Source organism: Rhinolophus ferrumequinum, chromosome 18 (assembly GCF_004115265.2).
Source record: "Rhinolophus ferrumequinum isolate MPI-CBG mRhiFer1 chromosome 18, mRhiFer1_v1.p, whole genome shotgun sequence".
NCBI classification, from domain to species: Eukaryota; Metazoa; Chordata; class Mammalia; order Chiroptera; family Rhinolophidae; genus Rhinolophus; species Rhinolophus ferrumequinum.
This window is the reverse complement of record NC_046301.1, coordinates 17,901,588-17,924,694: the sequence shown is the minus strand read 5'-3', so window position 1 is coordinate 17,924,694 and position 23,107 is coordinate 17,901,588. Positions and strand designations below refer to the sequence as shown.

Below are 23,107 nucleotides of genomic sequence, written 5' to 3'. Positions count from 1 at the left end.
AGGAAAACCCTGTATTTGGCATCTATTGGCTGCTTTGGGTAAAAATCTGGAAAATGTCTCCTTTAAGTCTATGATTTTTTCAATCTTCTGAAAGATTTGCAATCACTAATTACTAGCTTTGCATCGAAAAAACGAAAGCACAGATGCCAAACTCCTGAGCACACTTTGGCACACAACTCTCATCTGATCTGACTTTTGCCTTATGGTCAACATGACATCAGACTTACACACTTTCTTTTAGGTTCAATGATCTATTGTCATGTAATAGTGGTCCCAGTTCAAAATTTAGATGTTTCTCTTGCAACATTGAGAAGGAGTTCTTATGTACAGGAGCAGATGGATGCACTCCCAAATATAACCCAGAACATAAGGAATGTGGCTCTGTCTCATTCACCTTCCCTATTCTACAGGTTCAAAATCTTAGTATGTGATTCTTGTTCTTTCTTAACTATCTGCAGTAGTATACTACCTTAGGGAGAAAGAGGGGATGACAAACAAGTAATAGTATCGCTCCCAGGGGACTTTTCTGTCTGGTCGATGAGATATGTAGAGGCCAATTTCATGAAACTTATTTAATGGTAATTCTTGAAATCAAAGCTTTATGCTTTAGTCGGGAACAAACTAATGGGCCATTCACTTTTTAATAACAGTAAGGTTTAAAAGTTAATACCAGGGCCAGCCCGGTGGCTCAGGCGGTTGGAGCTCCATGCTCCTAACTCTGAAGGCTGCCGGTTCGATTCCCACATGGGCCAGTGGGCTCTCAACTACAAGGTTGCCAGTTCAGTTCCTCGAGTCCCACAAGGTATGGTGGGCAGCGCCCCCTGCAACTAAGATTGAACACAGCACCTTGAGCTGAACTGCCGCTGAGCTCCCGGATGGCTCAGTTGGTTGGAGCATGTCCTCTCAACCACAAGACTCCTGGAAGGGATGGTGGGCTGTGCCCCCTACAACTAGCAACGGCAACTGGATCTGGATCTGAGCTGCGCCCTCCACAACTAAGACTGAAAGGACAACTTGAAGCTGAACGGCACCCTCCACGACTAAGACTGAAAGGACAACAACTTGACTTGGAAAAGAAAAAAAAAAGTCCTGGAAGTACACACTGTTCCCCAATAAAGTCCTGTTCCCCTTCCCTAATAAAAATCTTAAAAAAAAAAAAAAGTTAATACCAAATATCTCATGTCATTCTAGGATAGAGTACAGAACAGGACTCAAAAAAATGTGTCAGTATGAGCCACAAGCCACAAGGAAGCACTCAGTTAGTGAAACAGCCAGGATTTGAGGGCTTCAGCCTGTCCTCTGCTGCCCTCTCTCAAGTGTATGCCCCCAACTCCCATTTTAATAACCCCTAACTTACCCGCCGCACACCACTCACTTCTCGTACTTTGTAAACGTCCTCAAAATAGATTTTCCTCCTAATGTGGCAAGTGGAAGAGAGTGGTATAGCCATACAATTTGTATCAAGAGAGAAAGCAATGTTTGAAAAAGGAGCCTGGAATATCATCAGTCCACACTGCTTTGCTGGGTCCAAACCTTGAAATACACAAGAGCCAATCCTGAATTTGACTCTATCTCAAGATACAGGTGCCGATAAAAACAGGGGCACTAACAGTCAACGTTATCACCCTGAAACCTTTTGAAAAAGCCACCTTCACTCCAGACTTGCTCCCAGGTGGCAAGTCTCATGAGCAAACAGGACTAGAATGGATAGGTATGGATGCTCAAAGTGGCACCACGTCCCTCTTGGGCAGTGCATGTGGTCTCATTCCTGAGCGGCATCACATTACTGACTTCCCTTCTACCCAGAGTTAAGGTCTGTGCCTCAGATGAGAACACTGACCCGCCTGTAAGCAACGTTAACACAGCCAGGCAGTGACTCCGCTATACAGTACCGCACAAGTCTAAACGACCTGCTGAAGTGTGAAGGGCCTTCTCTACCAAGCGGAACTTGACGAAACCTAGAAGCAGATATTGTCATCTGTGCATCAACATGGACACAAGTGTCTGACCTGTTTCCAGATCAGCGGTGTCCTAAAAGTGAGAATATACAGCAGGATAAATGAGCTGAGAATTACTTTCACATGTTTTAATGTTAAAAACTCTTTCCTGTGAAAGAGGTGACACAATCATCCGAAACCATTGTCACCAAGTCTAGTTCTTTAACCATTTATACATCACACCTATAAATGCTACCACAGTAGATCCTTGAATAATGTTTCGTTAGTTGTAATGATGGGATGCCATAGAAACTTAACTCGTTTTTACCAACTAGCCTGTGGTAAAATTGGTTTCGGTATAAACCTCAGAACTTACCAATGACATTCAGTGAGGACTTACTGTATATTAAAACTCACTAGGGAAACCCCTGGCAGACTATCTGCATAACTAAAATTCCAGATGAACACATTTTCTCTGAAATACAATTGATCATCTTCACCTAAACTAAAAAAAGAAAAATCCAAGTTACCCTGAAGTTATGTTAACCTGAAGATACCTGCTAAATAGCCATTTTATTTTATTTGGCAAAATAAGGTTTCCTTTTTTTACTTTGCTTTGGCAAAATGTTTTTAAAACAGTGCTTTTTTACAATTTTGTGTGCATATGAATCACCGTTGAGGATATTATTAAAATATTCTAATTCAGCAGGTCTGGCATGAGGCCTTAAATTCTGCACATAACAAGCTCCCAGGTGAAGGTTTTAGAGCAGATCGTGAAGGCCCAGCGATACAGTGACCTCAATTTTCAAAATACATCAGGCTCGGGGTGACACGTTTTTCAAGTGAAACTTGCAGAGCTGAGTGATGCCTGAGACATACCCAGAGAACAGTGGTTTCAGGAGAGTAAGGTGTACATGGTGAGGACATGAGAATGCTTCTGGCTGTCCAATTTCACCAGTGATCAGTGGCTGCCGTATCTTGAGCAGGTTCTGAACCTAAGCTGCACAAATCTGAATGCAGGGCTTATGAACTAGTTTTGGATATAGATACACTGAAATAGGGTATACCACTGTTATTTTTAAAAGAGCTGCTCCTTCCTTTAAAATGGCAATAGGAATCGGGACAACTGTGTTCTATATCTGAAGCAAGTGCAGTATTTTGCACTTGATTCAACTTCTTCATGCTTTTTCAGCTTGAGACTACCCACTGAATACCCCCACAGAAATACTAACAGGAAATTGGTGTCAAGTGTTAAGGACTGCAGGGCTTCTCAGAAATGTTACTACACCTGAATCTATCACTCTAAGGAGTGCAGTTCTGTCAAAAGAAACAAAAACCAAAAACCCTAAGTATAATTCTGAGAAAAATATTTGAAACCTACCAACAAATTGACAGGCTAATTGGTTCAAGTGTTAAATACTAAAATATCAACCAGTTTATTATTTTTGCTATCATCTATCACACTTAACAAGATACTGAATATCCTGTAAGACCAACATTTAGAGGTCCTTATAAATGCAACTATCCTAAATTAGGACTTTCATTCAGATTTTCTAATTAATACAATTTTAATACATTATAATGAGCATATGTAAGCACTGCTATGAAATTAAGAACACTTTAAGTGTATTATACAAATGTGAAGTGTCCTAAATTAAAAAGTTAGCTGTTGGAAACCTCTCCAAGGTTTTAATGTTAATATTTAAAACAATATTGAAGTTCAAAGAAATGATTTTTTTACCTGGACCTCCTCTCAACAGAATATAATCTTCCTAACAAATATATAAAGCTTCACTCAATTATTACATGAAATATTCTGGGTAACAGACTACTATAACCTGCACCTGGTAAACATACAGCCTCTGCTAGGTCAGCTTCAGACACCATTCTACGATTAAGGCTTCCTCTTCCTCAACTGGAAATTCAGGAAATCAATCAGAAATTCAGTTACAATTTTCAGTCTATCTTCTCCAATGTAATTCCTTTGTAAAAGTTGGTTTGAGTCATTTTTCCTTTCTTTGATTAACAGTGTAATACTTACACTGTTAATCAAAGAAAGGAAAAATGGCTTTATTCTTGACAAACTTGCAGTGATAGCCTAATTGACCTGTAAAACACACGTATCTTATATTGGCAAAACTGCAATGCTACATTTGGATGTTTCTTTCATGCTTTTTTCAAGTGCTTCCCTTTCTTTCTTTTATATTTGTGTCTTGCTGGGCTCTCAAGGGCTGGCATTCTACTTGATTCATTTTGCGTTCTCTACCTCCTCCCAGCCCCCCCACCCCTTACACATCAAGCTGCTCCTCTTCCTCTTGATGATATCACTTTTTGTGACTTCTGCAACGTTTTCTTCAGCCTTACATTTTTCCAATTGTTTCTTCCAAAATGAGGTCACCATTCTTAATGATAGCTACTTTCATAAAAATAGCAACTGCTCCTCAAATTTTGTGTACATTAGACCCACAACTGTTATTTCAATAATCCAAGGTAGTATAGAAATCAAGTCGGGGAAGTACAAAATAAATTCAAATTACTCTACAACTTGCCATAAACACTGATTTGCATGCCACTGATAGCAGTCCCACATTTGATAGCAGCAGTCCCCAAAAATAAGCAGTATTAGTATTACTATAAAAATCAGCATTATAAATAACAACCTCAGTTATGTGTGGGCAGATGAACAGGATAACTTATAGAAAGGGGAAAAGATAATGCCTTAAGGAAAAAGTGAATAAAAATCAAATGAGAAAAGAAAATTAAAGGAATGCAAAGAAAAGACCACTTAAGGATTATAAAAGTTATATTTATTCACGATGCTACATTTATTGCATTCCCTTAGAAAAATGGAGAACTGTTTATGTACCCAATTTCCACATATAAAACTTTATACAAATTATGTGTAGCACACAAAGGCCTCTGGTACAGCTAAAATCCTGACACTACAATTTGGGTAATCCTGCTTCAGGGTCTCCAGTTTATCAAGTCTGTCCATAGAAAATAAAAACTGGAATAACTGTCAGTCTTGCTGCTCACATTTAGAAATTATTTGAAAATATAGTAAAATTTTCAGTTACTCTAAAACTCAAGGTAAACTGCAAGGGGATACATTTTGTTACCAATTTCAATTTAACAGTATAATAAATTCACATCTTATCTTGGCTGGATCTTTTAAAATAACAACAACAAAAACCACCTTAGTTTTGACATTATCTTTCTAAATTGTGGCTGTTTCAGAAGGTAATTTGTCAAAATTTTTTTTACCAAATAATTAAAAAAAATAATATTCCTCTTACAAAACGGTACGTTAACACCTTAAAGAACCAGAAAATACTAAATGTCTTTGGCTATACAACTAAAAGGCCATTCTTCCAACAGAATAGGGCATATTCATCTCAGAACCAACTATAGAAACAGAAAGCATAACAGAAATATGCACAAATTTAAAAATTTTTCTTGCCTTTTCCCCCCATTCTACCGACATATAATAAGGAGAATGCAATTTACATAATCTTTCCAGATGAGACTCAATAGCACTACAAAGATGATACCCAAATTTCTGCAAAGGCAAAGTGAATTAAAACAATTACAGAACTAACTGAAAACTGAAGGGACAAATGTCATTTGCAGTTTTTTTTCTCATTGGCATTTTTAAACCTATGGGTATAGAAATTATAGCTAACAAAAAAAAAATCACACTCTTCACATATGGAACTAGAATAGAAAAATAAATCAAATGAAACATTTATTAATATATGACGCCTATTTTATTTCAAGTGTTAATGATAAAAAAAATTTCAGCACAGCTGTTGCATTTTAAAAAGTGAAACTACATACTATGTTTCTAGCTCAGTAAACAGATGAACCTGATGTCTTTGAATGACATAACAATTGAGCATTGTACAGTACATCTTATGAAGACCCGTAAATTAAAGAACTACTGGTTTAAAGTTAGTGATTATGAAACAAATTTAGATTCATAATTTCAGCTTCTTTTTTCTTCCTCGACCATCAGGTGCTCCATCCATTTTACGTTTCTGTGTCTGTAAACAAACACAAAGATTACTTTTCATCACAGCACTAGCATTAATGTGAAATACAGTGACAGACGCATGATAACACCTTACTTAGTAACTGCTACATTGTAACAGGTATTAAGTTTTCTTACCCAGAACAATCTTATCTACTCATATTACTAAGACAACATTTTAATGCTAATAATGAAATAAACTAATAACTCACAATTAGCAGTAGTAAATCAATACACTAAACAAATGTATAAAACGCCCTCTTACCAAAAGAAAGCAGTAGTATAAGAAGTAATTTGTGAGGTTACACAAATAATAGGTATTATCCAGAAATATTCATTTATTCGTGAATTTATAAATTAACTATTATTAAATAACAAGATGGCTTTTTTATCTTAACATTTTTGCTTTTACATTACCAAGATATCACAAGGACAGTAGATCAAAGCTAGAAGCTAATAGCAAAGTTGTAAAGCCACTGCTTTCCTAATATTTCTTTATATATTCTACAATTATAACTTGTATTCCCCAAGGTAAAGTGTAGGCCCTTGGCATTCACAAGACATACCTTCCCAGATTTTCACCAATCCCCACCATCATATCGTGATTTTTCCCCACACAATGCAATCAAGTGGCACAAAGCTATATTATTTACAAAAACAAAGAACAAAAACGAAAAACAAAAACCCTAGCATATCTATGATAGCCAAGTAATGTTCAAATTCTTAAAAAGATGAACACAATCTATCTAGGAAAATATTTACATATTTGTGACTACTTACTGAAGGCTTTGGTCCTCTTTTCTTTTTTTCTGCCTTCTCCTTTTCTTCTAGTTCCATGTTTTCTCTTTCAATCAAGGTAATCAAGGTGTTACACCTTCTTTGGAGCTCCTGAGTTGAAAACATAAATTTACATGGTGAACTTGTATTTTCCATCTTAAAGTATGTTTTAATAGGGTAATATAAAATCACTTACACATCCCCCAAAATATTTTAAAAAGGAACTGATTTTTATACACAGTCTATGCTACAAGGTTAAAAAATATATTTGTATTTTTATTTCATTATTTAAAACCAAATTATTGCGTATTTTTCACAAATCCTTCTTTCACTTAAGAATTAAAACAGTGAAAATATCTCATAATACTGGGGTGCCACAAAGAAAAAAAAATGTATACAAGTGGACACTTTGGTCAACATTGCTCAAGCAGTAGTTGACCGTAATCAGAAGTGATTGGACACTGATGGTAACCACTTTGAGCATCTCTTGTAATTGCATTAGTCAAATGTGACTTGTATTCATCTTTTGTTATTGGTATATATTGAGTATTGTAATTTTAATAGTTTTCCTTTGTTATAATGTGTATACTTTTTTTTGGCATCCTCTGTATATGCAATACTGCTACTTAGTGTCCGTGCCTGAGAACTGTCATTTACACCCAAACTTTAGAAACATAACAGCATGCATATTTAAGGGTCAAAATCAACCAGAACTAACTTTAGTAAGAGGTGTACATAATCTTTCCCATTAAAAGCATTATCAGTAGAATTATGGTAACCAATGTACACACCACATGTCATCTTTCCCAATTCTGAAAAAAGTCACGAAGTCTACAATGAGTCTACCTCATCTCTCTAGTAATCTAACAGTCTCCAGAAAAGAGGTCACGAAGTCTACAATGAGTCTACCTCATCTCTCTAGTAATCTAACAGTCTCCAGAAAAGAGGTCACTTACTCTGAACTGTTTGCTACATTACACAAAAAGGCCCAAGCACTCACCATTGCAGTTCTGGATTTAAGAAACCAGTCAAATCTGAATTGAGGAGAGTTGCGAATACACTGTCGCAATTCATCATAAACATTTTCTTTGTCAAATCCAAGTTTGTGAAGCATACAGATCAGAAAACGATCCTCTTCTTCAGTGTAGTTTTTTCCTTTGTTAGTACCATATGATATTCTCAGCTGATGAAAAGGTGCTTTGTACCGTCCAATCTATCAAAGTCAGATTTTATATTATATAAAACATAAAGCCTATATTATGTGTATTTCAAACTCAATTTTAATAAAATTATCTAAAATGTTGTATTTCAAATCAGAATTTCTTATCCATAGCATCTCGATTGCATTATATCCCCTTTGTCCTGAAACAACTTTATAATCTTTATTATTCTAAAGGGAATCACAGACTCAGACTTTCTGATACTGTGTAGGAAAGAACTAATCCTAGTGACTCTGACCCAGATATATCAACTGAAATACGAGGGTAAATTCTGTTAATACCTGCGTTTTCTTTGAAGAAGTTTTTAATTTTAAACCATAATTCTTTTCCTTTTTAAAAGTTACTTTAACTTTCACATTCACAGGTAGGAGTTATTTTATTTACTACCATATTTATTAATATGCAAAGTACCTTTGTGTCAAGTGCTTTTTTGATACTAATTCTTCTTTGAATTCTTGCCTCTCCCCTTTCAATCTGAGCCATAATCTTCTCTATGTCCTGGAGCTCATTGCATCTTTCCCAGAACACAGCTGTGAAAGAGTAAAAGTGGGGACAGATGAGATGGGCGGAGGAAAGGAGAGAAATATAAATAACTTATCATAAATGTTCTTATTTTATTTTGCTAAGGATTAAGAAATATTTCCAGTTCTCCCACATCCAATACTAGAAAATAAATAGGTCACTTATAATTTCTTAGTTTCCTTAACTGTAAAAAAATGAGATGAACTGGATGATTTAAATATTTTCTAACTCTTCAGTTTCTGAAATTCTAAGCAGACTCATCAAAGTACAACTATACTAGTCACTTGAAAATTGGCACATAACACTTGAGAAGTTAGAGAGATAAAATAAAAATGAAAGCAGTTATTCAATAACCTATTCTTATTTTCTTGGCTATAGCTACTTAGCTAGGTTAAGAAAATTAAACAATTATGCCATTTTAAAGAAGGGGACATTTTCTAACTCAGTTTTTAAGAAACAGAACAAAACAAGACACTAAGTTGTGACAAAATTAAGTTATCAAAACATAGTAATTCAGAGTAAGAAAACCTGAAATTTCTAACAGCTCTCCAAAAACCTGAGAATGTTCTTATATCTATCTATTAATGTAATGAAAGAATTACCTGAGTATTCAATAACTTCTTCTGGAGTTTTCCCTTCTACTTCTCTTGCTATATTTTCAATATCATCACGACCCCACTTCTCATTAGCTTTGATAAACTGGTTAAAATCTCTCTTATTCCAATTGGTAAATCCCTTCAAATCAACAGAAATAATATTTAATCACAGTACAATGAAGGTGACAGAGATGCTATTACACTTTACCAATGCTTCTATTACAGAAACTAATTTTTGGTTGCTCTTAGTTATCTTTTTAAAATTAAGTTCCTTAATTGAAAATGAAGGACAATTAAGTTCCTTAATTGTACATGAAAAGTGGTAACTTTTCACGTGCATAGTTACCACTTTTCATGTACATAGATGTACACTTTTAGCATTACATCATATGTTGCTTAGCCAATAAACTGAGTGGAAGAGAGTAAGGAAGGCTGCATGAAAAGGTGACACTTTTGCTGAGCTTTGAAGGATTAGTAGGAGTTTGCTAGGAAGAATAAACATAGGTTGAAGAGTGGGAAAATGAAGCTTTAATGGTAGGTCGAGGCCAGATTCTGACAGGTCTTTATTGAATTCTAAAGGATATTAAAAAAGTACCAAGCAGAGATATCTAACTGAGAATCATGACTTAGCAGCAATGTGGAAGATTCATAGGAAGGAAAGGGAACACTTTAGAAAACAGATCAAAAAAGGATACCCACTCAACCAATCAAGGCTGGTGTAAATCTATAATCTTCTCAACTACCTTAAAAAGTAGTGACAATCAAATATAGCATGTAGCCATATAGTTCATGCTTTATCATCTCCAATCATTCCACTTTGAAAGCTAAAACTTGTACTTCTTTGTATACCCAAACACAACCTAAAACAGTACCTTACAAAACAATAGTTAATGAATTTTGTGTTGATTGAAGGCTATACCTGTGTTAGAAGCTTCTCTTTTTCTTCTAACTCTTCATCATTAAGAGGTTCAGCTTCATCAATTTTAAGCTGTTCTTCTTTCTGTGCTTGTGCTGCATTTGGTAGGTCAGGATTTCGAGGTACCTAAAAAAATATTTTTCTATGTCATTAAATCAGTAAATTGTAGAAAATATGTGATGGACTAAATTCTTAGCCAACTAAATGGTATTTCACAAATTTTAATCCAACCATGAAAGAAAACATACCAATATCTTGCATTTATTAAGTTAAAAACAAACCAGACTAGGTATAAACAAAGTGTTATTTCTATTACCTTGTACCCGATAGTTTTTCTGTAATATAGAATTTCTTTTTCCAATAATTCAAATAAACGTGGGGGAAAGAACTGGAAATCCTGAACGTTAGGTTGTTTCGGAGGTCGAGGAGCCTAAAGAAAAATGAAAATAATATTATCCACAAATAAACTATTTTGCTTTAAATCTATCTCTAATCATCTTTATTCCATAAACTGTGATGGCCAATTAGTTCTCTAAGCAACTGAATGAATGCATCTTTCAATAAAAGTGAAATAACAATAAAATTTTAAATGCATATATAAAATTAATTTAGAAAACATTCAACAATTAAAAACTGAATAGTTACACTGTAAAAAAAAATCACAAAATGTAATTCTCAACCTGTTTTTATTGTAAGAATATAAGAAAAACAATTTACATTTACAGTATCTTTCAAAATTTTTGTGCTGTCAACTCACCTTAGGTGCTTTAGGTTCACTGACACGAAGCGCTTCCCTAAAATAGGCATCAACAGCATAGTTGGCTTTTCTTTCTCGTTTAGGCGGTTCAATCCACTCTGTGAATGCAATCTAGCATATGGGAAACAATTCCAATCACCAACTTTTATTTTATATAGTTGCAAATCTTACATGAACGCAATTCGTACTGTTTATGTCATTATGACTGTTTGTAAATGGAAAGATATTCATAAAATCCTGGACTATAAGCTCTACGAGGACAGGGACTACACTTTGTTCAATACTGTAATTACAATTAACACATAGGACAGTGTCTATGAATAGTATATGAATAGACCAAGTTAATAATACTCTTGGGTAAAAAAAAATGCTATAGAATGCATGTTATAACCCAAGTTAGGACAAATATGTAGATATCTATTTACTCTAGAAAAAATCCAGAGGATATACATGTCTAAATGTTAACAAGGCAAATACTAAGGTAGAATTATTTTTTTACACTGGAAGTATTTTCTAATTTCTCTCTATATAAATTTCAAGTACTGCTATGAAGTTAGGAAATTTTTCTTTATTACCAGCCAATTCTGCAGTTAAAAAAAAAAATCCTAATAAGGTTGTGACAATTTTTTTGCCAATAATTTAAATTTTGAATATCTTAAAATTACTATATTTGCCCCACACAAAATACTTCACTATCATATATTTCACAATATTATACTGAATAGGATACAGTAAGCTTCATTACATAAACCTTTACATTTCAGAGCTTACGAACGAAAATTTGGCATCAAATTTAACATAAAAATGAAAATAATTTAGATGTGAATACACAGAAATGACTACTATTGTGACACCAATACACCTAACATTTAAAATACCAAGTTTCAAGTAAAATAAAGCCTCAAGTAACCAAAACCTCGAAATTACCTTTTGTTTTTCTCTATAATCTTCTCCTTCGAAGTTATAAACACTTGACTCTGTATCCATTGTAAAGTTTCTAAGTGAGCTTTCACCCATCTTGGAGAGCTTTTCATTCATCTCTGCAGTCTAGAGAACAAAAGAAACACCTATTAGGTTAAGAATTCAAAAAGTATGAGAACTACAGTCAAAATTGATTTAAGCTTTACAATACACAAAAGCGTCTTTTTATGGAAATCATGCTATCTGTAATTCACATAACAAACACTTCCTTGATTTTGGTTTAAGATATTTTATATACTAAAAACATCATTTAATCTACATCTCACCTTCTTTGCACCTCTTTCCAAAATACCATCAATATCCTCATCAGTAATCTCACTTTCCTTTGAAGCAAAAACATGTGTCGCCCCATGTCTAATCATTTGAAGCATTTCATCTTTGCCAATTTTGTTCAGATTCTGATCCACAAGTCTTCCTGAAAAAAGATTACATTGTATAATGTTAACTGAACAAATTTAATTTTACTAGAAAGTTCGAATTTTAAATGTTAGATGTAATACCATGTCATTTGGCCTCAAACATCAATCATTTGTTTATTTACATCTGATTAATTTTCATTTTTACATAAAATTTAAAGACAAATGGTAAGCTCTGAGATGTTTCTAAACCTTATTACGTATTAGGTAATAAAGTCTGTTGTACACTATCTCAAAAATATATATATATATAGGGTGAATAATATTAATTTCAGATACGTGAAAATCAAAATTAGCAAGATTTAAAAAAAATATTAACAGATGAGAGAGCATGAGAAACACAAGAAGTTTCTGATAAGCAGAAAGATGTTAACACTAATACTCCCAAATCAGCTTTTTCGACTTAGAAAAGTGAAGTAGGAAAAAAAAACATTCATATTGCCAATTTTATGGAAGGACTGAAATATACAACATCAATTTCTGAAACTTCCTAATCTTAAGGACTGAAATTGTTGAAAGCTTAATTTGATCATAGAAAAAGTAATTAAGATCTTCAAGTGGCAGGAATTTCGCCAACTCTGTAATTTGTGTTATCAAAAATAAAAGGCATCAAAACAAAACAAAAAAATATACTGCATAGAATTGTTTTCACCCTCAAAGGCCATTCACATATACTAACATAAAGCTTTAATTTTTGTATTCCAACCAATTTCTAATGAGTTGATAGAGACCTAAGTTGTTTTCTACAACTTCATTAACTACTAATATCATGGTTTTCAAACCCTAATAGAATGCGCAACCAAACTTCTGTGACTTTTAAAATCAAGATATACAGGAGTCGCTCCTTATCCAGGGAGGATACTTTCCAAGACCCTCAGTGGATGCGTGAAACCAGATAGTATCAACCCTATATACACTATGCTTTTTCCATTACATATATACCTATGATAAAGTTTAATTTATAAATAAGGCACAGTAAGAGATTAAGTACAATAACTAATACTAAAACAGAACAATTGTAACAATAAACTGTAATAAAAGTTATGTGAATGTGGTCTCTCTCTGACAATTACGACAGCTATTAAGTGACTTAATGGCTATCATATACAACGTGGATACACTGGACAAAGGGACAGTTCATGTTCCAGGTGAGACAGAGCGCGATGCCACATGATTTCATCATGCTGTGTCATACACAGCATGCAATTTAGAAGTTATAAATTGTTTATTTCTAGAATTTTCCATTAATATTTTCAGACCATGGTTGACCGTGGGTAGCTGAAACCACAGAAAGCAAAAACATGGAAGAGGGGCTACTGTATCCACAGAACATTTTTCTTTGGATTGAAATCTATCTCATTGCTATCAAAATATTCTTAGGTTTATGGAAACTACTTTCCTGTTGGACAGGGAGGGTGCTTTTCAGACATAAAATGCTCCTTTGTGTTGTCACCTTTTTAGTTATGTGTCTCAGTCCACAAGACAGTAACACACAGGTAAGCACCTGAGGCTTGCTGTTTGACTAATACTACAAATGGGATTAACAAAGCAACTAGCACAAAATTTGCCCCAGTAAATACATTACAAAATTAAATAGAAAAACTCAAATGTATTTCTAAGTGACTATAAAGAAATTAATACTTTTGTAATCTTTAAAAAACATTGTATTCTCATTTATAGATGAGAATAACTGAGAACAAGAACCACATGGCAGGTGTTTTGTAAATACACGGATGAACGTGAGGGGAAAAAAACCTAGTCATTACATCACCCATGAGAAACCTCACTGTAAGTCCCCAGGGACTTTCCTAACGGAACACCTCACCCTAATAGTTTATACAGCTCCTGATCCCGTCTGAGTTACCTCCCAGCTGTATGAATGGTGCACAAGTGACTTGCTTCTACCGCTGATGTCAACCTCCGACTGGTATGAGGAATAAAGGAGATAATGGAGGTAAAGCATTTAGCATGCTACTTAGCACGAAGCAAGCACTCAATGTCAAGCTATTATTAACAAAAACCAACTAACAATAAGCATCATTTATTGTCTTCAGGTATTGAGGCATGTGGCTAACACTATGGTTGGCATTACAGGATACCAAAGACATGTAACATGCCCTTACTTATATGGAAACTAGAGATGGCAAAACCAAGACACATACATCAAATAATTAGGGAACAATGTTAACAGTATACTTCTCAGCTCTGTAGACAGAAAGTATATGCTCATGATGAAATATGAGAAGGAAAGAAACCAATATGGTCCTGAAGTTATTGAGGATTTTTTTTTCCATTTTGGCATTTTACATATCCCATCACCAACTTTACTGGAAGCTTCATGAAAACATATATGTCTTCCTTAAAAACTGATCTGGAGTGAGACCCTGAAGTTCCCTTCAACTAATCCAAAATAAAATTCCACTTTCACCTTGTAGTCCTAGTTACATAAATGTTTATTCTATGTCTCCTTCTCACTAACTTATAAACTCATTTAAAGTCAGAACACTTCTTAGTTCCATTCACCACTGTTATCTCAGAACTAAGAACAATGCCTGGCATCTGCTCGGTGTTCAATAAACAGTTGCAGACTAGAAAAAGACTTATAATCTGTTACTTTGAGTTGCCTTTTTGTTTGTTTAGTATCCCTCAGAGTAATCAACAGTGCTTATTTAGCACAAGTAAATCATAATCACCACAGCTCTAATGAATATGTACCACATTAAATGCTAATTATTTAATAGGTAAAAAAACAGGCTCAGATAAGTGTAATAGAATTGCTAAATGGCAGTCAATATTCAAGTGTCAACCTTTCTGAGCCCAAATCCATCCTCTTAACCAAACCAAAGCTCACTAATCTCTGGAATACAAATATTGTTGGCTGCTACCTTGATTAAATAGATGCTTAATAGTAAGAATCTCCTTAAAAATTCAGGAAAAAAACATGCATCAATCCAACTTGATACGTTTTTAAGGTTCTAAGGCTCACCTTGTTGAATGACGATTGAATCCAGTCTGAGTTTCATTTCAGCACGTTCCACTATTCTTTCTTCTACAGTGTTATCAGTTATAAAGCGGAACACTCTGACTGTCTTGGTTTGTCCAATTCTATGTGCTCGGTCCTAGGCAAATTACCATGAAGTTAAAAAGTTACATAAATAACATTTGAATGTGCATACTGAGAAACAAAGCCTAAATATTCTCAAGTACAAAACTTTTAAAAAATATGTAACAAAACAAATACATTATGTTTTAAAACAGATTCATAGTATGTTAATATTTCTTAAATTCTCAAAGTTTCCCAGTTTCAATTAATTGGTTATGTCACAAGGAAAACTTTTAGGAGGCATGGAATACATCATAGCTGCTGAATCTGTGAGAAACTATCACATGAATTTTACTAGATTATACAGAGATAAAATATACATAACATCTCCAGACATGAAAAAATTACAGTTCTTAAATCTGATAAAAGTTTTTTTAAAACAATCTTTTTTCTTAGGTTTAAATTCAAAATGTTTTTCTACTTAAATCTAAATTTCCACTGCTATTAGGGAAAGAAGTAATATAAATAAATGAACTTCACAAACAATATAAAAATCTCAGCCTTTAAATATTACCCAAGTAACTAAATACAAGTAGTCAAATTAACTTGAATTCCATTTTCTGTTTAACTTCTGGTAAGTTCACAAAGCACATTCCTACAAAGCATCCCTACTTCTAATTGATCCATTTTCCCCAGTCACCCTTATAAAGAACACAGAATGAAAGTGACCTATGCCAGAGACTCAACTGTAAGTTCTCGTATTCATCTACACATAATAAATTTTCTCAAAAAAGAATGATCTTCCTGATCTGGTCAAGGTACTTCCACACATGGGCATAAATCTGAATCATCTAATGTGGCAGGTATGTTAGTAGCTCACCATACCATTTAACTTTCCTCCCAGGACACAACTCTACTATCCTTTACCAGTTCCCTCACAGTCAGTTATGCTATACGATCAGTTCTGGCCAATGAATGGAGGCACTTTCAGGTCTAACCCATAAAGAATTTCCTGGGCAATCCTCAGCTCTCTCTCATCCCCCTGCTGTCACCAGAATGCAGAGGATATAGCAGGATTCCAGATCCTAAGATAAGGAAAAGTTGTAAGATGGAAATACAGATGATCCCAGATTTCATGATGGTTTGACTTAAGATTTTTTTTTTCTTTATGATATTGCAAAAGCGATATTCATTCAGTAGAAATGGGCTAAACTATAATATTGGGTAAACGCATTTTTGACTTAACGATATTTTAAACTTATGATGGGGTTACATTTCACGAACGCAACCGCACTGTAAGTCCAAGAGCACCCAGCCATATACTGATTTACACGAAAGATCACCTGCAAAATACCACCACTGAACTATTAGATCAGAGAAAAATAAAATTCTACTGGGTTAAGTCACCGACATTTGTAGACTCTTATTAGCTTGCTCTAACTAAAAAAATCCATAAGCACAGAATATATTTATTTGTTATCTCTTACCATAGCCTGGAGATCTACTTGAGGATTCCAATCTGAATCATATAAAATTACGACATCGGCAGTAGCAAGATTGATACCAAGACCACCAGCACGTGTGCTTAACATGAACACAAACTTCGTGCTGTTTGGTTCATTATATGCATTGATGGACTCCTATAGACATAAAACAAAGCATAAACGTTAGACAATCATTTTATCTGATATATTTTTATCTATCCTCCTTGGATTTTACTCACTTGTCTCTCATCATGGGGTGTCTGCCCATCCAATCTGCAGTACTCATAATTTCTCCACATGCAGTAATCTTCCAAAATGTCCAATACCCTTGTCATCTGACTGAAGATTAGTACTCGTGAACCTGTCGGTGAATATTAACAGCACGTTATCAGAAGGATCAAAAGCAAAACAATTTCTTAAAAAATTTGAGGCTAACCAAAACTAACACTAACCAATTATTCCTTAATTCCAAGTTACCTAGTTGGACACAAGAAAAAACTATACATTATTTATTATCCAACTCAGTCACTCCTGACATTTTCCCCATGATGGCACAAGTATAAGAGTAGGTACTATCTATAGAACACACTAAAGCAAATAGAAAAGGGTGATTTGTATCTGGCCTGGGAGGTCTTGCCATCCCAAAGGCTGAGAGAATCATTATTTTTTTTTATTGCACATACATTTAAAAGTAACCTCCTACTACCACAACTCTTCCATGTGCATGGCCCTACAGATCTCCCAACACATATCCAATACCCCAGTCTTAACCTAGTTCTGAAGACCCACTCCACATTGAAGAACTGTAAATGTGGGCCTCACATCTCCACTGGTTATCCCTGAACTTATCTGACATGATTCAAATTATTCAACTGCCTTCCATTTCTTCAGCCAGCAGCACAATGCCTTCAGCAAAATGAAAACAAAGGGATCATTTAAAAAAAAAATAATTATGAAATTATCTTGTCTTGGAAGCTAGGCTGAGAATTTGCTGCTGTCCCACCTTCCGTAACCCCAAATGCATAAGGATGTTCAATAGTTTCCATTTTCCTTGCAGAATTTATCATAGCTTTCATTATTATCTGAGTATTTCTACCAAGTTCTTCACTCACTCCTCCCTACCAATTAATTGCTTTAATTACTTAGCGTTCAAAGAAAGCATGCTAGAAAACATATTTCTACTAAAAGTTATAAAAAGAAAAAAGAAAACCAATTCACTAACAACTTTTACAATGTTTTTGATAGTCATTATAGAAGATTCATCTACTGGTACAATTATCATTATTAAAATATAGAAATGGAGAAATTGTGAATCTGACTGTATACTTCATATTACAGAATGAATAATTTATGCCTTGATGTCTGGGATTTGCTTCAAAATAATCTGGGAGGAGGCAAGCAGGTACAACATAGCTAACAAGTTTTACCATGAACTTATAGCGGTTGAAGCTGGCTTCATGGTAAGTTTGTTCTAAGTACGTTCATTCATGCATCTTAAGTACACCTGTACACATACGTCACACATACTCATTTTCATATAAAAAATTAGCATGTTGTAAGTAAAACTGCTTTGGATCCATGCACATAACATTTAATTAAATAACTGAAAAACACCACCACGAACACACCACTGTTTATCAAAGGAGCTGGTAACTGTGTGTGGCTGGGAGGAGCATTCTTGGCATTTTCTAAGAAAAAGTTGGTATTTCTGGGAAAGCATATATAAAATGAGAACTCTCCTCCTAAATCCAGGGAGTACGGTTGCCCTAACTACCGGTTACTTTCTAATAAAGACTTAAGGCCTAAAACTGAGAGAGGATGTGGAACTCAGACAGTGGACAGAAGTTAAATATCCCACACTTTATAATTTTAGGAAATGCCAGAGTCATCTTTTCAAAGTGTAGTGTTCCTTGTTTTAACATTAGAATTTTTAACAAGTTTTCATTACTTCTTAATTTGATACCAGTAACACAGATACCTTGTTCCTTTAATTTAGGAAGTAGCTTATCTAACACCACCATTTTGCCACTGTTGGTAACTAGATGCATATCTGTTGTGTAAGGTGGACCAGGTTCAGCTCCATCAAAGAGATATGGATGATTACAGCATTTCCTCAACTGCATCAGGATGTTCAGTAACCTCATTTTGTCCATCTTCCCTGCAGAGTTTAGTATATCTATATCCTTCATTAATATCCTAGTATACCTGTTGAGAAGAAAAATATTTCAAGAGGGTTCAAATGTTTCCTGTCTAGTCCCTGCCACTTTATGCACTCAATCCCCTTCGCCATCTCAATCCAAAAACACCTGTTCAACCCATCAACTCGTAAGGTGTGGTCAGGAATCTACCACAGTAACCTCTTTCTCCTTCTGTTTTTCTTTATTGCCCCCAGATATACAACAGTGTTCTAATGTTATGCTCAAAGTTCATCTCCTAGGGATGAATTAAAACAAAATAGTGTGATATCACATTTTTAATAAATTAAACACAACTTAAAACATAAGTTTTAAACATAATTTAAATTTGCAGTCTTTTCTAAAAGAACAGTGTCACTATTTACTTACCATTCAATGTAGCTAACAGTATAGCATTTGGGTAAGAACACTAACCTGAGGAGGAAGAATTATGAGAGGTAGGGCATGATGATGGGAATAAGATGAATACAATGCGACTTCAATTAAGTAAAAATACATGGGAGAAAGAGGGAGAAATGAGAGTAATGAAGCTACAGCCATAGGCTAGGTTGTAGAAATCTTTGAATGCACACTAAGAATTTCGACACTGCCCTCTAAGAAAGAGCAATCTATCTAAATACCGAAGTCTCAGGACCTTGAATCCTCTGAACAAAATAATATAAATAACCTAAGCGCTCTAGCTTAACAAGTCCAATTATGGGGCACAAAATATTATTCAAGGCAGACCAGATCTTTCCATCGTAATTCTGATACGAAGTTCACCAATATGTTTAACTAAAAAAGATTTGTCTTCCCTTAGCACTGACTCATGTCTTAGTTCTATATTTTAGAGCTATACAAGACGAGCCCAGTATCACTGGTACCCTCTAAAGCCTTTCAAAAGTTTTGAGGACGTTTAGGATGGTCTACCTTCTATGGTGATTCTCTTTCCCAGAAAACACACCCATTTCCTTATCTGACATTCTTTCAGTATGTTTCCCAACATCTCCAGCCCCTTGCAAATACTTATCAATATTAAGTACGAAACTGAATAAACTTGAGATGTGGTATAACCAGAAAAGAGTAGGATGGCTGTTTATTTCCTACCTGTAAACACTACATTCAAATTAATAATATGTGCTACAGTTACAGTATCTTTTTCTGCACCTACTTCACACTATTGATTCGTGCTGAGCTTTCTATGGCTAACGAACGAACAAAAAACTAAGTCAGAGGTTTCTAGCTATTTGGATTTCATATCTCCATTAAAAAAGAAAATAAAAAGACAGAAAAAACTTACAAGGCTTTCAAGATTTTTTTGTCCTATTATATAGTGTGTTTAAAAATAGCTACTATGCATCACCACCGTCATTTCCCTAAAGGACATTTTATCTGCCTAAAATAAAAAAAAAAAACATCAACAAGGAATGGAACAAGAAATTTTAATTAAATTTCAATTTGTGGGGTAAAAGAAAGTATGGAATTTTTCTCTTATCTGTACAAACAGTCTCTCCCTTCATCACAGACTAGCTGTGATCCATGACCCAGTCTTTATGACCTACCAAATAACCCTGTCTCTCGTCTGTGCAACCAAAGCTTCCTTCTAAAAAAGGCTCAAGTAGGCTTTATATTTTATTTGTTTAATTAAATCCCAAATTAAATTTTGGATTCACAAACCTCCCATCCAATTCTATCATTTAACAGTTGCAAAACTGTCATAAATTTGATTGGCAAGCCCTGTATTATACCAGAAAACTCTTCATGCTGAGTTCAATCCAGCAAACAGGGAACCCTGGAGGACACAAATTAGCAAAACAAAATACAAAAAAAAGTTAGTGAAGAATCAACAGTGGTATCACATACCATTCCCTTTGCATTTTGCTGAGACCCACATAGATTTTCACTTCCTTTTTTGGAGGCAAACTCTTTTCAACATCAGCCTTAATTCGACGAAGAAGGAATGGACGCAAAACCTTAACAGAGAAGTAAACAAACAAAAAAAGATGACCTTATCTGTAATACAGTATTTAATTTCAGGCTCTCATAATTATCTATTAAATACATGGAAAATAAATTTATCTGCTTGAGTATCAAGTGATTTTTAGGACTTCTCCCTTCCAAATGCATAATAATTTGTTAGTGAGTTCCTGAAAGGTAATACCAGGTCTCTACTTATTCAATATAATGAGTGTATCTTGCTATACCGTCATAACAGACTAAAAACAATGGTAAATTTTAAAGATGTTTTCAACATTCGCTACCTTTCAGGTTTAACATTAATTACTTGCATGCAGATTGTCTAACAGAAGAAATGGCAAGGTCCACATTAAGGTGTCTTTACAGTTACTGGTTTTAAATTTACCATCCTTTTTTCATAGAAGTAGACCTTTTGTAAAGTATACAAATCATAAGCATGCAGTTCAGTAAGTTTTAATCTGGGAAACATACCCATGTAAGCATTACCTAGATAGAAAGAGCACCCCTGAAATCCTTCTTGCTTTCCAGCCACTCTCCTCCCCGCTTCTGTCCCAAAGGGTAAGCAATATTCTTACTTTCCAGCACTGTAGATCAGTTTTGCCTGTTACTTTTAACTTTATATACAAAGACCCATTTTATACCTGGTTTGTTTTATTCAATATTATGTTTATAGACATATCCATGTTGCATGTAGTAATTCATTTTCACAAAATAAACTGTAAAATATAAAACTAAAGATACCCTATACTATCTTCCTTCGTTCTATTTTTATAAGCTCACAGAAACACTATTATCACAACAAATTAAAAATTGGTGAGAAAAATAATAAGCAAGACTTCTCTAATATCATGGAAGGAAGCTAGCATAACCCTAGCGGACAGACAGCACCAACTGCCAAACATGAGTGACTTCAGCCCCACTGGCCCTCCTCCAGGATTGCCCAGGTAAAATGCAGCTGGATGAATCCAGAAAAAAACAGCAAAAAACCACTCAGCCAACCCATAAATTCTGGAGTTATTAATCTTCATAGGAAGGAACAAATCTATATATATGACACCAAAAATGTACCAATTCTGCTCACAATGTACTATTAACAGCTGATTATACATGGATTTAGGAATGGATGGCATGTTAGCCTTTCACAATGGAACCGGTTAGATTCTTCTACGCAATGTAAATGGAACTAAGCTTTGAAAACTTGTCTATGTTAATCTTTAGGCAACTCTTCTTTCCCCAACTGTACTTCTTTGTAACCCTAAGGGATTACTTGTTCCCATCATTAATTCAGAATTGCATTCTGGCTTCTAACACTAAAACCGCCATACATCATCACTCCCTCCCCGCATTATAAGATCAGTTATGTGGCAGGATTCAAAAACATCTGATTCTAAAGCCCCTATGCTTTTCTTTAAAAGAAAAGTAATCCACAAATTTACTCTCTATCATTATCTGCATTAGAAATATGCTTTAATCCTACTCCAAAATACTTACCATATGAAGTCTCTCAACTAGCTTTTGATCCCCAAGGCAATTGTTTGTATCAAACCAGGAATCAAAGTCCTAGATTAACAAACAAAAAAATATATTGAGATCAGAGATAATATTAACTACAAATGCTCTATTATGCTAGGTAGATAGAACGATGATCTCTAGAATTCTTTAAAATCTGGGACGTGAACCACAAAAGTCATTTAGTTAATCCCCTATTTTGCACACGTGCATTACTGTTAGCAATTAATTTTGTAATTAGATTCAGAATCCTATTACTTCCTAACATTTTTCTCAAAAACGTCAAGATAATTTTCACAGTGATAATAGTTGAAAAGCAAGTTTTAAAGAAGTAACCAGAAAATTAATAAATTAAAATCACTTTACAGTTTGTTCTCTAAGACCATTCCGAGTACTCAAATACAAGGGTTTCCAAAGCAGTGTCAATTTCACTTAAACCTACTAAAGTGAAATTGAGATTACTAGCATTTGGGTAGGATTTAAACAAGGATAGTTTTCCTTGTGCCTTGAGTATATTTATTATATACTATTTTGCTTTGTTAGTATACAATTTTAGACTTCATTCTGTTAGCTAAAACAAAGATTATTGAACAAATCAAAGTGTTAATACAGGAAGAAAAAATCTGAAAAACAAAAACATGAAAATACATAAATGCAGTACTATAACTTTCTGAGACTGATTAAATGTCTTGAGGACACACATTTCTCTCTTCTTATAAAATGATCTTTCTTATACCAAATTAAAATGAACACCTAAGAACTTATTTA

General features: G+C 34.4%; 1 protein-coding gene across 1 annotated transcript in view; it reads right to left on the bottom strand.

The window, feature by feature from the left end:
- Positions 1–4,726: 4,726 nt before the first annotated feature.
- Positions 4,727–23,107, bottom strand: part of SMARCA5 (SWI/SNF related, matrix associated, actin dependent regulator of chromatin, subfamily a, member 5) — a 34,283-nt gene continuing 15,902 nt past the window's right edge. Inside the window, exons 9-24 of the mRNA XM_033134612.1 lie at positions 22,322–22,390; positions 20,717–20,826; positions 18,658–18,884; positions 16,919–17,040; positions 16,683–16,835; positions 15,139–15,271; positions 12,003–12,151; positions 11,683–11,802; positions 10,756–10,866; positions 10,315–10,428; positions 10,002–10,124; positions 9,089–9,221; positions 8,376–8,494; positions 7,745–7,957; positions 6,748–6,855; positions 4,727–5,980 (exon numbers count right to left, since the gene is read on the bottom strand). Of these exons, the coding sequence (XP_032990503.1) occupies positions 5,915–5,980; positions 6,748–6,855; positions 7,745–7,957; positions 8,376–8,494; positions 9,089–9,221; positions 10,002–10,124; positions 10,315–10,428; positions 10,756–10,866; positions 11,683–11,802; positions 12,003–12,151; positions 15,139–15,271; positions 16,683–16,835; positions 16,919–17,040; positions 18,658–18,884; positions 20,717–20,826; positions 22,322–22,390 (2,070 nt within the window). The 3' untranslated portion in view covers positions 4,727–5,914. The remainder of the gene's footprint in view (positions 5,981–6,747; positions 6,856–7,744; positions 7,958–8,375; positions 8,495–9,088; positions 9,222–10,001; positions 10,125–10,314; positions 10,429–10,755; positions 10,867–11,682; positions 11,803–12,002; positions 12,152–15,138; positions 15,272–16,682; positions 16,836–16,918; positions 17,041–18,657; positions 18,885–20,716; positions 20,827–22,321; positions 22,391–23,107) is intronic.